At 52.8% G+C, this 15,000-nt stretch overlaps 1 protein-coding gene across 2 annotated transcripts in view; it reads right to left on the bottom strand.

Moving 5' to 3' along the window:
* rcan3 (regulator of calcineurin 3) overlaps nucleotides 1-15,000 on the bottom strand; it is a 52,145-nt gene that overhangs the window by 2,880 nt on the left and 34,265 nt on the right. For both annotated transcript variants that reach the window (XM_061223253.1, XM_061223320.1), the window contains 2 exons: nucleotides 2,775-2,948; nucleotides 2,269-2,440 (listed from right to left, as the gene is read on the bottom strand). In XM_061223253.1, coding sequence (XP_061079237.1) covers nucleotides 2,269-2,440; nucleotides 2,775-2,948 — 346 coding nt within the window. The remainder of the gene's footprint in view (nucleotides 1-2,268; nucleotides 2,441-2,774; nucleotides 2,949-15,000) is intronic.

Below are 15,000 nucleotides of genomic sequence, written 5' to 3'. Positions count from 1 at the left end.
CAGACCTACAGTCCATACACACACCCATCTGTGTCTGTGTGTGTGTGTGTGTGTGTGGCAGACAGGGAGGGAAAGAGAGAGAGAGAGGGAGAGGGCATATCAGTTGCTGTGAGTGTGTTCTCCTCTGTGTCTTTGTGAGTGTCTCTGTAAAAAGTGCTGCACAAATGAAATTCAATTCAGCCATCTCAATCAACGCAGTGTGTGTGTCCTTAGCATACTGTGTGTCCTTAATATGCTGTGTGTGTGTGTGTGTGTGTGTGTGTGTCCCTAAAGCAGAGGGCGTGTCCTTCACATATTATGTGTGTCCTTAACACAGTATGTGTGTGTCCTTAACACAGTGTGTGTGTGTCCTTCACACAGTGTGTGTCCTTAACACAGTGTGTGTGTGTCCTTCACACAGTGTGTGTGTGTGTCCTTAACACAGTGTGTGTGTGTGTGTCCTTAACACAGTGTGTGTGTGTGTGTCCTTAACACAGTGTGTGTGTGTGTCCTTAACACAGTGTGTGTGTGTCCTTAACACAGTGTGTGTGTGTGTGTGTCCTTAACACAGTGTGTGTGTGTGTGTGTGTGTGTGTCCTTATGCATGGCCAGAGAAGAGGAGCAGGATGTGAGCTGCAGTGGCTGATGGGAGTCTGGAGCAGGGAGTGCTGGGTAAATTAATCTGTGGGAGCAGAACAGCTCCTCCTGTGTTAGCAGCTCCTGTCCACAGTAAAGGAGAAATATCTCCAATCTTTTACCGCCGGATATCACAGCGATGTTATCGACAACACCCAGCGAAGCAAAACACCTGCCACACGACCTCTACGGCCCCCGACCACCGCACTGCATCATGGGATGGCGTCAGGAGGAACCTGCCATTTCACCAGCGTCTCACCCAGTTATGTCTAAAGGCTGATGAAAAAAAAAACCCAAAACAATTCCTGGCTCCCGAGATGTGTTTCTGCCATTTTACTGTGGGGCGTTTACCCCCCCCACATTCCACAACCTTCTTCTGGGAGACTAAAGGTCCCTTTGCTTTCTTTCTGCACCTCCAAATCAAACGGACACACACACACACAGACACACACACACACAGATTGTATCAGGGTTGCCAGGGTGATGAGAGTGGCCAAGGAAACATGATAAGAGGTTTCCCACACTGCTGTCTGACTGGCTGGAAGAACAAGGTCTGTGACGGGAGAACTTCCACCAGCCACCAGCAGAGGGCAGGAGAGAGTCAGGCCGGTGCTGAACAGGAGACGCCTCTCAGATGCTTTCATGCGGTAACACACTCAGCACACACTTTCCCACCCTGTAAGTGGCCTTAGATTAAGATTAATTATATGTTTTACGAACCCCGTACTTCAGGATGAAAAAAGCATATTCTCTTACTGTGAACCACACTCTCTGGAGTATCCACACCTGGGAGTCTTAACTGCACAAAAACATACACACACACACACACACACATGCACACACAAAGACACACACTCATACACCACTGTTCAGGGGGTTAGGGTTAGTGGTTAGGCAGTTAGGGTTAGAAGCTAGGAGGCTAGGGGGGTAGGGGGTTAGGGGTTTAGGGTTCAGGGTTCAGGGTTAAGGGGTTAGGAGGTCATGGGGAAGGGGTTAGGGGGGGTAGAGGGTTCAGGGTTACGGGTTAGGGGTTTAGGGGTTAGGGGGAAGGGGGATAGGGTTAGGGTTAGTGGTTAGGGTTAGGAGCTAGGAGGTTAGCGGGGTAGGGGGTTACGAGGTTAGGAGATTACAGGGAAGAGGTTAGTGGTGAGGAGGTAGAGGGTTCAGGGTTAGGGGTTAGGGGGATAAGGGGTTAGGGTTAGGGGGTGGGGGGTAGGGGGTTGGGAGTTAGGGGGCTAGGGTTAGTGGTTAGGCAGTTAGGATTAGGAGCTAGGAGGTTAGGGGGTTGGGGATTAGGGTTGGGGGTTAGGGGTTAGTGGGTGAGAGGGGTTAGGGAGTTAGGAGCTAGGAGGTTAGGAGGTTGGGGGTTAGGGGTAGGGGGTTCGGGGGTTAGTGGGTGAGAGGGGTGAGGAGGTAGAGGGTTCAGGGTTAGGGGTTAGGGGGATAAGGGGTTAGGGTTAGGGGGTGGGGGGTAGGGGGTTGGGAGTTAGGGGGCTAGGGTTAGTGGTTAGGCAGTTAGGATTAGGAGCTAGGAGGTTAGGGGTAGGGGGTTAGTGGGTGAGAGGGGTTAGGGAGTTAGGAGCTAGGAGGTTAGGGGTAGGGGGTTAGGGGGTAGGGGGTTAGGGGTTAGGGGTTAGAGGGGTATGAGCTCACCGGGGCCCAGCTTGGCCACAGCACACAGCAGGTCGTAGTTGATGACGGGCGTGGCGTCCTCACTCTGACTCCAGCCCACGGGCGGGGACGCGGGGGGCGAGATCAGGAACTGCTTGGCAGGTTGGGGGGGCGCCAGGTACGACTTGTCAATGTCCTCGCCCGAGTTCTGCACCTGGGGAGGGACGGGGGGGGGGGGGGAACGGGGGGGCAACAAGGTGATTTCAATTTCCAGTCGTTTACACTACGCAGGGGCCCACTCCCCCCTGGAGCAATGCGGGGTTCAGGGCCTTGCTCAAGGGCCCGACGGCTGTGCGGGTCTTATTCCAGCTCCCAGTCAGGTACCTAGGCCACTTATTTGTTGCTTTGGATAAAAGCGTCTGCTAAACAAATGCGATGTAATGTAATGACAGTGAACCGTGAACTCCCCCCCCCCCCCGACTGCTTTTGACCCCGCCCCGTGCCGGCATCCCCGCCCTCCCATTGGTGGGTTTCCGGGGCGGGCGCACCTGGGCGAAGTAGAGCTTGAGCTTCTTGCCGTTGAAGTCGGACTCGTGCAGCTCGATCCGCGCGCGGGCGGCCGCCTCCGGGGTCCTGAAGCTGATGCGCACCCGTCGGAAGCTCTTGAACATCTGGAAGGACGTCTGCTCGTCGTAGCTCCGGAAGAGGGCCTCGAAGCGCTCCTGGAACAGGAACCACACGAAACACGAGAAGGGCGTCAGTCTGGAGACGTCTCCCAGAACCCCCGCCGAGACACGAGAAGGGCGTCAGTCTGGAAACATCTCCCAGAACCCCCGCCAAGACACGAGAAGGGCGTCAGTCTGGAAACATCTCCCAGAACCCCCGCCAAGACACGAGAGTGCGTCAGTATGGAATCATCTCCCAGAACCCCCACCAAAACACGAGAAGGGCGTCAGTCTGGAAACATCTCCCAGAACCCCCGCCGAGACACGAGAAGGGCGTCAGTCTGGAAACGTCTCCCAGAACCCCCGCCGAGACACGAGAAGGGCGTCAGTCTGGAAACATCTCCCAGAACCCCCACCGAGACACGAGAAGGGCGTCAGTCTGGAGACGTCTCCCAGAACCCCCGCCGAGACACGAGAAGGGCGTCAGTCTGGAAACATCTCCCAGAACCCCCGCAAAAAAACGAGAAGGGCGTCAGTCTGGAAACATCTCCCAGAACCCCCGCCAAGACACGAGAAGGGCGTCAGTCTGGAAACATCTCCCAGAACCCCCACCAAGACACGAGAAGGGCGTCAGTCTGGAAACATCTCCCAGAACCCCCGCCGAGACACGAGAAGGGCGTCAGTCTGGAAACATCTCCCAGAACCCCCACCAAGACACGAGAAGGGCGTCAGTATGGAATCATCTCCCAGAACCCCCACCGAAACACGAGAAGGGCGTCAGTCTGGAAACATCCGCTAAAAACACACAAAACACAAGAAGGGTCTCAGTATGGAACCATCTGCCAGAACCCCCCCCCCCCCCAAAACAGGAGAGGGACCTCATTCTCGGAAAATCTGGAAACATTCTGACGAGATCCTGTTACAGGACAACCCTACAGGCTACGACGCGCACACAGCGATGAAAGCGGGATTAAGCAGGAGGGGAGATGTGTCTCTCACAGATCATAACTTAACAGCGTGTGACCTGGAGGCACCTGGAGCTTTATTGAGGTAAGGAGCGCAGCAGCAACCCGAAAACCCCCCGAACAACGTCTAACGCACCCTACCCTCGCGGGACAGCGCTGGGCGACCCAACGCATTCCCACGGGCCCTCACAACAGCTGACCCAACAGCATTTTGAATAAATACAGACTACAGACACCATTTTTACATTACATTACATGACATTATTGGCATTTGGCAGACGCTCTTATCCAGAGCGACGTACAGTTGATTAGACTAAGCAGGAGACAATCCTCCCCTGGAGCAATGCAGGGTTAAGGGCCTTGCTCAAGGGCCCCAACGGCTGTGCGGATCATATTGTGGCCACACCGGGATTAGAACCACCGGCCTTGCGCGTCCCAGTCATTTACCTTAACCGCTACGCTACAGGCCGCCATTTTGTTTCTTCACAAATGACAGCAGGATCAGGGCACATTTGAGGCAGCGTTGAACACTGCCCACCGTATTCTCGAGGACGTCACTGCTGCTTTCTGTCACTCTCATCCCGGTGTCCATTTCTGGTCAGATGAATAAGATTCAGAGAACCCCCCCACCCACCCCCACCCCCTCCTCTACCCCCCAGGTAATAGGCAGTGAGAGATAAGGCTGAGGGGGGTGGGGGTGGGGGGGTTTGGTGAAACACAAAGCCCCCATTCAGACAAACCGGAGGTGTTGAGTGTCACCCCTTGCAATGGAGCGTGGCATTGTGGGATCTTTCCGCTGCCAGTGTGTCCCATTAACCAACCCCCCCCCCCCCCCCCCAATCCACCATCACAAACACACCTCTGCACACAGCCTGTATAGGGTTCACCTGAAAGCACACACTGTCACACTCACTGAGAGAGAGAGAGAGAGAGAAGGAGAGAGGGAGAGAGAGGGAGAGAGGGAGAGATGGAGAGGGGGAAAGGGATAGGGAGGGAGGGAGAGAGATGGAGAGAGGGAGAGGGAGAGGAAGAGGGGGAAAGATGGAGAAGGGGAAAGGGGCAGGGAGGGAGGGAGAGAGAGATGGAGAGAGGAAGAGGAAGAGGAGGAAGGGGTAGAGAGGGGCGGATGGGGGGCAGGATGGAGAGAGAGGAAAATGGGAGAGGAAGAGACAGATAGAAAGAGAGGAAAGGAGAGAAAAGAAGTAGAGAAGAGCAGAGGTCTGCGTTTAGAGTAAAAATAAAGGACAGAGAAAAAGAGAAAGAGAGAGACAGAGAGCCAGACAGAGGGATCTGAAGACGCATTTGAATGTGTAGTCTGTGGGGATGATGGGATTTGTAGTCCCCAAACATGAGAAAAACCCTGAGGGGATGGTGGGATTTGTAGTCCCCAAAACATGAGAAAACCCCTGAGGGGATGATGGGATTTGTAGTCCCCGAACATGAGGAAAACCCCTGAGGGGATGATGGGATTTGTAGTCCCCAAACATGAGGAAAAACCCCTGAGGGGATGATGGGATTTGTAGTCCGGCAGCCCTTGCACGCGACACAGACTCACGCTTTCACGGCGCCATGAAGACCCGCCGTCCTGCAGGGCTCCGGGGTCGCGTGGTGCCGTCAAACCCAAAAACACGTCCGCGTTGCCGCAAATCGCCACCAACTCAATCTCCCCAGGCAGCCAAAAGCCCATTCCCTGAACCATCTGATTCGCCGCCAGTGCCCTTCCCGCCTCGTTCTCCCACACGCACACACACACACACACACACACTCACACTCACACACACACACACACACACACACGCACACACACGCACACACGCACACACACACACACACACACGCACGCACACACAAAATTTCGATCACTTGTTGCTAACGGCGACGGGCCTGTAATCCGTAGCGGGACGAGTGGAGCACGCGCGGCCCCAGGAACAGACGGGCGCGCCCATCCCCTCCCCTTCCCTCCCCTACCCTGCACTTCAATCGGCAGGAATGAACACATTGCACTGTGTGATAACGATTGGCCAGTCTGCGAGGGTCAGAGGTCACTGAGTGGCCACTCATCTCTCTGCTCCACAGTGGCAAAAGGCTGACTCTGATTGGACGGGCCAGCTCAGAGGAGAAGGTGGTGGGGCGGGTGAGCAGGAGAGCAGGTCTTCGAGGGCAGAACCGCTGGTTCTGCTCCGTCCCTGTACCTGGGTCTGTACCTGGGTCTGTAGCAGGGGAACCTACAGACGCCCTTCCCTCTCTCCGTATCCCGGACAAGCCCACGCCCGATCGATCTCGGGAGGATACAGCGTGTCCTGGGACCAACTGCGCAGCAAGTCTGGAGGGGAAATTAGATTCCCCTTCCCTGCTACCTCAACCCCCCCCACCCCCCCAACCTTCCTACTGCAGGCAGACCCATTTCCACCCAGGACAGAGTGAGACTGAACCACCAGCAGCACAGTCAGTCAGTCAGTCAGTCAGTCAGTCAGCCAGCCAGTCAGTCAGTCAGTCAGTCAGTCAGTCAGTCAGTCAGACAGTCAGTCAGTCAGACAGTCAGTCAGTCAGTCAGTCAGTTAGTCAGTCAGTCAGTCAGTCAGACAGTCAGTCAGTCAGACAGTCAGTCAGTCAGTCAGTCAGTCAGACAGTCAGTCAGTCAGTCAGACTGACTGGTGGAACGCCCTCCCCATTCGTATAAGAACGGCTCTCTCAATGCCCATTTTCCACCGCAGTCTGAAGACTCACCTCTTCACACTGTACCACTCCTCTGCAGGAATCCCCTAATCTATAGTCACTTGTTTTCACCTGCCTCTAGCTTTAGCCCCTTGTTGTATTTTGCACAAGGACTTTTTGAATTGGATTTGTCTCGGTACTGCAGTTCCTGACCTTATTACTCACAGACCTGGCCTATCTACCTTGTGTACTAGACTTATGTTCCTGGCTTTATATGGTCGGTCCTACGTGAATTGTACCTTATCCAACCTCTTTGGTATGCACTGTTTTGTACACTACTTTGGATAAAAGCGTCTGCTAAATAAAACGGAACGTAATAGCTTTCACTGGACCCTTACAATTGTTCGTCAAACTGGTGTACCTTGAAAATGCTTAAAGTTTTTAAACGGTTTTCCGAGTAGAAAAGATCCATTTGTCACTGTTATGTCAACTCGTAGTGTACTCTGTTCCAGCGTCTCAAACGCGGAATGACCGTGTCGCCTGTCAATCGCCATGGCGACATGACATCAGTCGATATGTCTGAGGGAAACCAAGGACCAGCACAGGACTAACGTGATTACACAACCCCCCCCCCCCCATCACTCATTCCACACAGAGCTTTCAGTCACTCAGCTTAAGTGCCACGCAGCGGAAACAAAATATTATCCTGGTGAGAGAGAGAGAGAGAGAGAGAGAGAGGTTAAAGAAAAGGAAACGACAAAAACAACAGGGCTAAATAATTCAGGAGCTGCGTATCACCTTGCCCAGCTAATTCAGGGACGGAGGGGTGGGGGTGAGGCTGCCCCCTCCCCCAAAGAAAGGTTTTTGGAACCCTTTGGAGCCCAGGGTAAGGGGGCAGGAGCAGGAAGCCCCATTAGAAAACGATCTGGGAGAATCGGGCAAAAAAAGAAGAAGAAGAAGAAGAAGAACCAGTCACAGCTAAAACACAGAGAAGGGACAACTGCCACTGCTCTGTATGTGTCCTTACGGTGGCCTCTCTGTGTGCAGTTAGCATGTTCTCCCCGTGTCTGTGTGCAGTTAGCATGTTCTCCCCGTGTCTGTGTGCAGTTAGCATGTTCTCCCCGTGTCTGTGTGCAGTTAGCATGTTCTCCCCGTGTCTGTGTGGAGTGTGCATGTTCTCCCCGTGTCTGTGTGGAGTGTGCATGTTCTCCCTGTGTCTGTGTGGAGTTAGCATGTTCTCCCCGTGTCTGTGTGGAGTGTGCATGTTCTCCCCGTGTCTGTGTGGAGTTAGCATGTTCTCCCCGTGTCTGTGTGCAGTTAGCATGTTCTCCCCGTGTCTGTGTGCAGTTAGCATGTTCTCCCTGTGTCTGTGTGCAGTTAGCATGTTCTCCCCGTGTCTGTGTGCAGTTAGCATGTTCTCCCCGTGTCTGTGTGGAGTGTGCATGTTCTCCCTGTGTCTGTGTGGAGTTTCTGCATGTTCTCCCAGTGTCTGTGTGCAGTTAGCATGTTCTCCCCGTGTCTGTGTGGAGTTAGCATGTTCTCCCTGTGTCCGTGTGCAGTTAGCATGTTCTCCCTGTGTCCGTGTGGAGTTAGCATGTTCTCCCCGTGTCTGTGTGCAGTTAGCATGTTCTCCCCGTGTCTGTGTGCAGTTAGCATGTTCTCCCGTGTCTGTGTGGAGTGTGCATGTTCTCCCTGTGTCTGTGTGCAGTTAGCATGTTCTCCCTGTGTCTGTGTGCAGTTAGCATGTTCTCCCCGTGTCTGTGTGCAGTTAGCATGTTCTCCCCGTGTCTGTGTGGAGTGTGCATGTTCTCCCTGTGTCTGTGTGGAGTTTCTGCATGTTCTCCCCGTGTCTGTGTGGAGTTTCTGCATGTTCTCCCCGTGTCTGTGTGGAGTTTCTGCATGTTCTCCCCGTGTCTGTGTGGGGTTTGCATGTTCTCCCTGTGTCTATGTGGAGTTTGCATGTTCTCCCTGTGTCTGTGTGGAGTTTACATGTTCTCCCCGTGTCTGTGTGGAGTGTGCATGTTCTCCCTGTGTCTGTGTGGAGTTTGCATGTTCTCCCTGTGTCTGTGTGGAGTGTGCATGTTCTCCCTGTGTCTGTGTGGAGTGTGCATGTTCTCCCTGTGTCTGTGTGGAGTGTGCATGTTCTCCCTGTGTCTGTGTGGAGTGTGCATGTTCTCCCTGTGTCTGTGTGGAGTGTGCATGTTCTCCCTGTGTCTGTGTGGGTTTCCTCTGGGTATTCTGGGTTCCTCCCACAGTCTGAACACATGCAGGTTTGGCTGATTAGAGAGTCTCTACTGCCCCAGGATGAGTGTGGAAGTAAATGGTGTGTGTGCCCTGTGATGGACCGGTGATGGATCTGCCCAGGGTGTATTCCTGCCTCCCGCCCCAATGCATGCTGGGATAGGCTCCAGCACCCCCTGTGACAAGGCCCAGGAATAAGCCAGTAAGATAACCGATGGAAGGACATTCAGACGAACAAATGAAAATGTGGGAAGATTTGTAGGGCGATGTAAGAACTGAAACATGACATGAGAAACAGCCAGCATTTAGATCTGGAGCAGCAACACCTAATAGACACGCCAACGGGCCACAGAAAGTACCCATAGCATTAGTCTCATACCCTCTACTCACTGCACTGAGGCCGGATCATAAAAAAATAAGCTGGCTTGAAGGACTTTTTTTTATCTCCCAGAAACCCTTGTGTTGTAAGGTCTTCCGGGCCCTGCCGAATAAAACAGCTCAAGCTATGTTTTGAAACAGCTGGTTGACCAGCTCTTACCCAGCTAGACCAGCTTTATGACCAGCTTCACCAGCTCAATGTTCGAGCTGGTCAAGCAGGGAGAGCTGTATTTTGCAGCAGGGCGGGGGTCAGTGTTTTTATGACACTGAAGCAGGTTCCTGCCTCCCCTTGCAGGCACGCACGCACGGACGAAACAGAATGAAACAGCAGGAAAGCCACTTCCATTCATTACCGACAGCGTTCGTTAAAATACCGCCGTAATGACCTTACCGAACCAAATGCCACTGATTCGCTCTTTGTTACCATGCCAACCTCACCCTGGATGGCCAAGCCACACAACGTGAAAACAAAGACACAGAAAAGGTTCCAGCTTTCGTCTGGGGGGAGGACATGGAAATGAGTTATTACCAATAACTGATATTTCTCTGGTTGTGTTGGCCTTTTTTTGTATTAAGTTATTTATAACTGGGAGATCTATTGAGAAGATGCTTATCTTTTTCAAGGGAGAAATGGCAGAGAGAACAGTTGCAAGTGGGGTGAGAGAGAGGGAGAGAGAGTGGGAGAGAGGGAGAGAGAGGGAGAGAGAGGGAGAGAGAGAGAGGGAGAGAGCTGGAGAGAGATGGAGAGAGAGGGAGAGAGAGGGAGAGAAAGAGAGGGAGAGAGATAGAGAGAGAGAGGGAGAGAGGGAGAGAAAGAGAGGGAGAGAGAGGGAGAGAGATGGAGGGAGAGATGGAGAGAGAGGGAGAGAGAGAGAACAGAGGTAAAGGCCCAAGGGCAGTGTTTAGGGACACGACTTCATCTCTCCAGATGCAGGTCAGCACCCCTATGTGCCAGCCAGCGACTCCACAGCGTCCAGTCAAACCCCCAATGACCACTGGACCACTCTGCCACACCCATGGGAGAGGAACATCAACGTTTTTTATGAAATAAAAATAGAATATTATAATATATTATACATAAAGAATATTACAGGAAAACAGAAATTGGAAAATGTAAAATCTGGTCGGGTGAAATCACTGCCAACGAACTACTAACTAGGACCAACTTCACTTAGCTTCAGCCCTCCAGCAAGCTAATGCCACATTCCACAGTGTCTGTGAGCATTTGAACATATTTACACAGACTTCAAGACATTGGCTGTGCTCGAAACCGCATTCTATATGCAACATACTACAAAGTGCATACTGCATCAGTATGTACTGCACACCACATACTACACAGCATATGTATGTGTAAATGCTACATCTTCTGCTCTTTAATCTCTGCACCACCCTCTCCAGCTACATCTTCTGCTCTTTAATCTCTGCACCCCCCTCTCCAGCTACATCTTCTGCTCTTTAATCTCTGCACCACCCTCTCCAGCTATATCTTCTGCTCTTTAATCTCTGCACCACCCTCTCCAGCTACATCTTCTGCTCTTTAATCTCTGCACCACCCTCTCCAGCTATATCTTCTGCTCTTTAATCTCTGCACCACCCTCTCCAGCTATATCTTCTGCTCTTTAATCTCTGCACCACCCTCTCCAGCTACATCTTCTGCTCTTTAATCTCTGCACCACCCTCTCCAGCTATATCTTCTGCTCTTTAATCTCTGCACCACCCTCTCCAGCTACATCTTCTGCTCTTTAATCTCTGCACCCCCCTCTCCAGCTACATCTCCTGCTCTTTAATCTCTGCACCCCCCTCTCCAGCTACATCTTCTGCAAGCACCACTTCGTCCAGCACACGGAGGGGGCATAAACGGAAAGGATTAATTCCGCACAGACATTAGGAAGTATTTTCTCACACACACAGTGGTCACTGCGTGGAATAGCTTGCCGGGACATGTAGCGGAGGCAGAGACGCCGGGGGGTTCTCAAGACCAGGCTTGATACGGTGCTAGATGCTATTTAGCTTTTGTGCAAGCTAAGCAGTAGGCGCACTGTAGTGGTGGGAGAAGGCGGGCAACGCTGGGCTGAATGGCCTGTTCTCGCCCGCATGAGTCATCGTCCTGAACGGAAGTGAGCGGGAGCCTTTGTTTCTCTGCGGGAATGAAACGCTGTTTCACTCGGCTATGTGTGCGACGTTACGCACAGCTCAGCAGGTGTGTCTGTGTCTGTGTGTGTGTGAATGCGTGTGTGTCTGTGTCTGTGTGTGTGTGTGTATGAGTGTGTGTGTGTGTGTGTGTATGAGTGTGTGTCCCCCCTCTCTCTCTCTCTCCCTCTCTCTCCCCCTTCTCTCTCCCTCCCTTTCTCTCTCTCCCTCTCGCTCTCCCTCTCTCTCCCTCCCTCTCTCTCCCCTTCTCTCTCTCTCCCTTTCTCTCTCTCTCCCTCTCGCTCTCCCTCTCTCTCCCTCCCTCTCTCGCGCTCTCCCTCTCTCTCCCTCCCTCTCTCGTGCTCTCCCTCTCTCTACCTCTTTCTCTCTCTCTTTCTCTCTCTCTCCCTCCCTCTCTCCCTCCCTCGAGTCACTGAGGCCCAGGCACATAAATCACACCCTTCCCTTCTTCCCCTGTCTGAACAGTTTGTCCCCAATAGTAAATAAATAAATATCCAAACAACACAAACACGGGCGACATCACCGACAGCAGCAGTGCCCCTTCAGCAGAGAGGCGGAAAGAGCCGGAACCTGAGAGCGCCACTGCTCCTGATTGGAGGGGAGAAACCAGCCGGCGTAATGAGTCTGCAGTCTGTTCTGGGGGCCTGACTGATTCTGCCGGCGAGAGGCAATCGGCGAAAGGCGAAAGCGCACCTGCAGGTGAACACGCTTTCACGTGAACGCACCTTCAGGTGAACGCGCTTTCAGGTGAACGCACCTTCAGGTGAACGCACCTTCAGGTGAACGTGCTTTCAGGTGAACGTACCTTCAGGTGAACGCGCTTTCAGGTGAACGTACCTTCAGGTGAACACGCTTTCAGGTGAACGTACCTTCAGGTGAACACGCTTTCAGGTGAACGCACCTTCAGGTGAACACACTTTCACGTGAACGCACCTTCAGGTGAACGTGCTTTCATGTGAACGCACCTTCAGGTGAACGTGCCTTCAGGTAAAAGCACTTTCACGTGAACGTGCCTTCAGGTGAACGCACTTTCAGGTGAACATACCTTCAGGTGAATGTGCTTTCAGGTGAACGTGCCTTCAGGTGAATGCCCTTTCAGGTGAACGCACCTGAAGCAGGCCTGCTCTGGCGGATGCCCGGGTCACTCTGGGGTCACAGTTCCCACGCCCTGCTGCGTCAACCAATGGGGTGGCTCGCAGATGCTCAGTAAGGAAAATGTTAGCTAACACACTGACCTTTCCACCTTAAAGGGTTAATACAACACATAAACAAAAAGAATAACACCCCGGTGGACGCCCCCAGTGTGTTTCTTATCGATAGCGCTGTTATGTAACCTCTGCTCTTGCGGACCGGATGAGGTAAAGACAAACCCAAGACCCAGTTTCAGGACGGTTAGTTTGCAAAACGCCCCGCACCGGTCCCGTGTTACAACGTTAGCGAGCGAGTGTGAGCCACGTGCCTGGCAGGTCAGTAACCACGGAAATCCTACCTACGTGTAACCCTAGCAACAGGCGAGTTTTTACAGCCAGAACACAGAGGTGTGACACGGGGTTTGCTTTGTGCCCTCGTTCAACTGAGTATGCATTCCCTCCTTCCTGCACTCGCTCGCTCTCTCTCTCTCCCTCCCTCTCTCTCTGTCACTCACTCTCTCATTCTCTCCTCTGTAAGGCACATAAACCCATTGTTAGCATTACCCCCCCCCCCCAAATGTGTTAAGGTGTTACTAAAGCAAGACTCTCTGTCTCTCTCTGAATGAGGGTGTGGGAGATGGGTTTCTCTGTGTGTCTGTATGAGGGGGGTGTGAGGGGGGTATCTCTGTGTGTCTGTATGAGGGGGGTGTGAGATGGGTATCTCTGTGTGTCTGTATGAGGGTGTGTGAGGGGGGTATCTGTGTGTGTCTGTATGAGGGTGAGGGTATCTCTGTGTGTCTGTATGAGGGGGGTGTGAGATGGGTATCTCTGTGTGTCTGTATGAGGGTGTGTGAGATGGGTATCTCTGTGTGTCTGTATGAGGGTGTGTGAGATGGGTATCTCTGTGTGTCTGTATGAGGGTGTGTGAGATGGGTATCTCTGTGTGTCTGTATGAGGGGGGGTGTGAGGGGGGTATCTCTGTGTGTCTGTATGAGGGTGTGTGAGATGGGTATCTCTGTGTGTCTGTATGAGGGGGGTGTGAGATGGGTATCTCTGTGTGTCTGTATGAGGGTGTGTGAGATGGGTATCTCTGTGTGTCTGTATGAGGGGGGTGTGAGATGGGTATCTCTGTGTGTCTGTATGAGGGTGTGTGAGATGGGTATCTCTGTGTGTCTGTATGAGGGGTGTGTGAGGGGGGTATCTCTGTGTGTCTGTATGAGGGTGTGTGAGATGGGTATCTCTGTGTGTCTGTATGAGGGGGGTGTGAGATGGGTATCTCTGTGTGTCTGTATGAGGGTGTGTGAGATGGGTATCTCTGTGTGTCTGTATGAGGGGTGTGTGAGGGGGGTATCTCTGTGTGTCTGTATGAGGGTGTGTGAGATGGGTATCTCTGTGTGTCTGTATGAGGGGGGTGTGAGATGGGTATCTCTGTGTGTCTGTATGAGGGGTGTGTGAGGGGGGTATCTCTGTGTGTCTGTATGATGGTGTGTGAGATGGGTATCTCTGTGTGTCTGTATGAGGGTGTGTGAGATGGGTATCTCTGTGTGTCTGTATGGGGGGGGTGTGAGGGGGGTATCTCTGTGTGTCTGTATGAGGGTGTGTGAGATGGGTATCTCTGTGTGTCTGTATGAGGGTGTGTGAGATGGGTATCTCTGTGTGTCTGTATGGGGGGGGGTGTGAGGGGGGTATCTCTGTGTGTCTGTATGAGGGTGTGTGAGATGGGTATCTCTGTGTGTCTGTATGAGGGTGTGTGAGATGGGTATCTCTGTGTGTCTGTATGATGGTGTGTGAGATGGGTATCTCTGTGTGTCTGTATGAGGGTGTGTGAGATGGGTATCTCTGTGTGTCTGTATGATGGTGTGTGAGATGGGTATCTCTGTGTGTCTGTATGAGGGGTGTGAGATGGGTATCTCTGTGTGTCTGTATGAGGGGGGTGTGAGATGGGTATCTCTGTGTGTCTGTATGAGGGGGTGTGAGATGGGTATCTCTGTGTGTCTGTATGAGGGTGTGTGAGATGGGTATCTCTGTGTCTGTATGAGGGGCGGTGTGAGGGGGGTATCTCTGTGTGTCTGTATGAGGGTGTGTGAGATGGGTATCTCTGTGTGTCTGTATGAGGGGTGTGTGAGATGGGTATCTCTGTGTGTCTGTATGAGGGGGTGTGAGATGGGTATCTCTGTGTGTCTGTATGAGGGGGGTGTGAGATGGGTATCTCTGTGTGTCTGTATGATGGTGTGTGAGATGGGTATCTCTGTGTGTCTGTATGAGGGTGTGTGAGATGGGTATGTCTGTGTGTCTGTATGAGGGGGGTGTGAGGGGGGTATCTCTGTGTGTCTGTATGAGGGTGTGTGAGATGGGTATCTCTGTGTGTCTGTATGAGGGGGGGTGTGAGGGGGGTATCTCTGTGTGTCTGTATGAGGGGGGGTGTGAGGGGGGTATCTCTGTGTGTCTGTATGAGGGTGTGTGAGATGGGTATCTCTGTGTGTCTGTATGAGGGGGGTGTGAGGGGGGTATCTCTGTGTGTCTGTATGAGGGGGGGGGGGGGTGTGTGTTAATGAAATGAGCCCCACGCTAACCCCCCCCACCCCC

This window comes from Conger conger, chromosome 1, assembly GCF_963514075.1.
Source record: "Conger conger chromosome 1, fConCon1.1, whole genome shotgun sequence".
NCBI classification, from domain to species: domain Eukaryota; kingdom Metazoa; phylum Chordata; class Actinopteri; order Anguilliformes; family Congridae; genus Conger; species Conger conger.
Note: the sequence above shows the minus strand (reverse complement) of the source record. Positions and strands in the feature narration are given on the sequence as shown.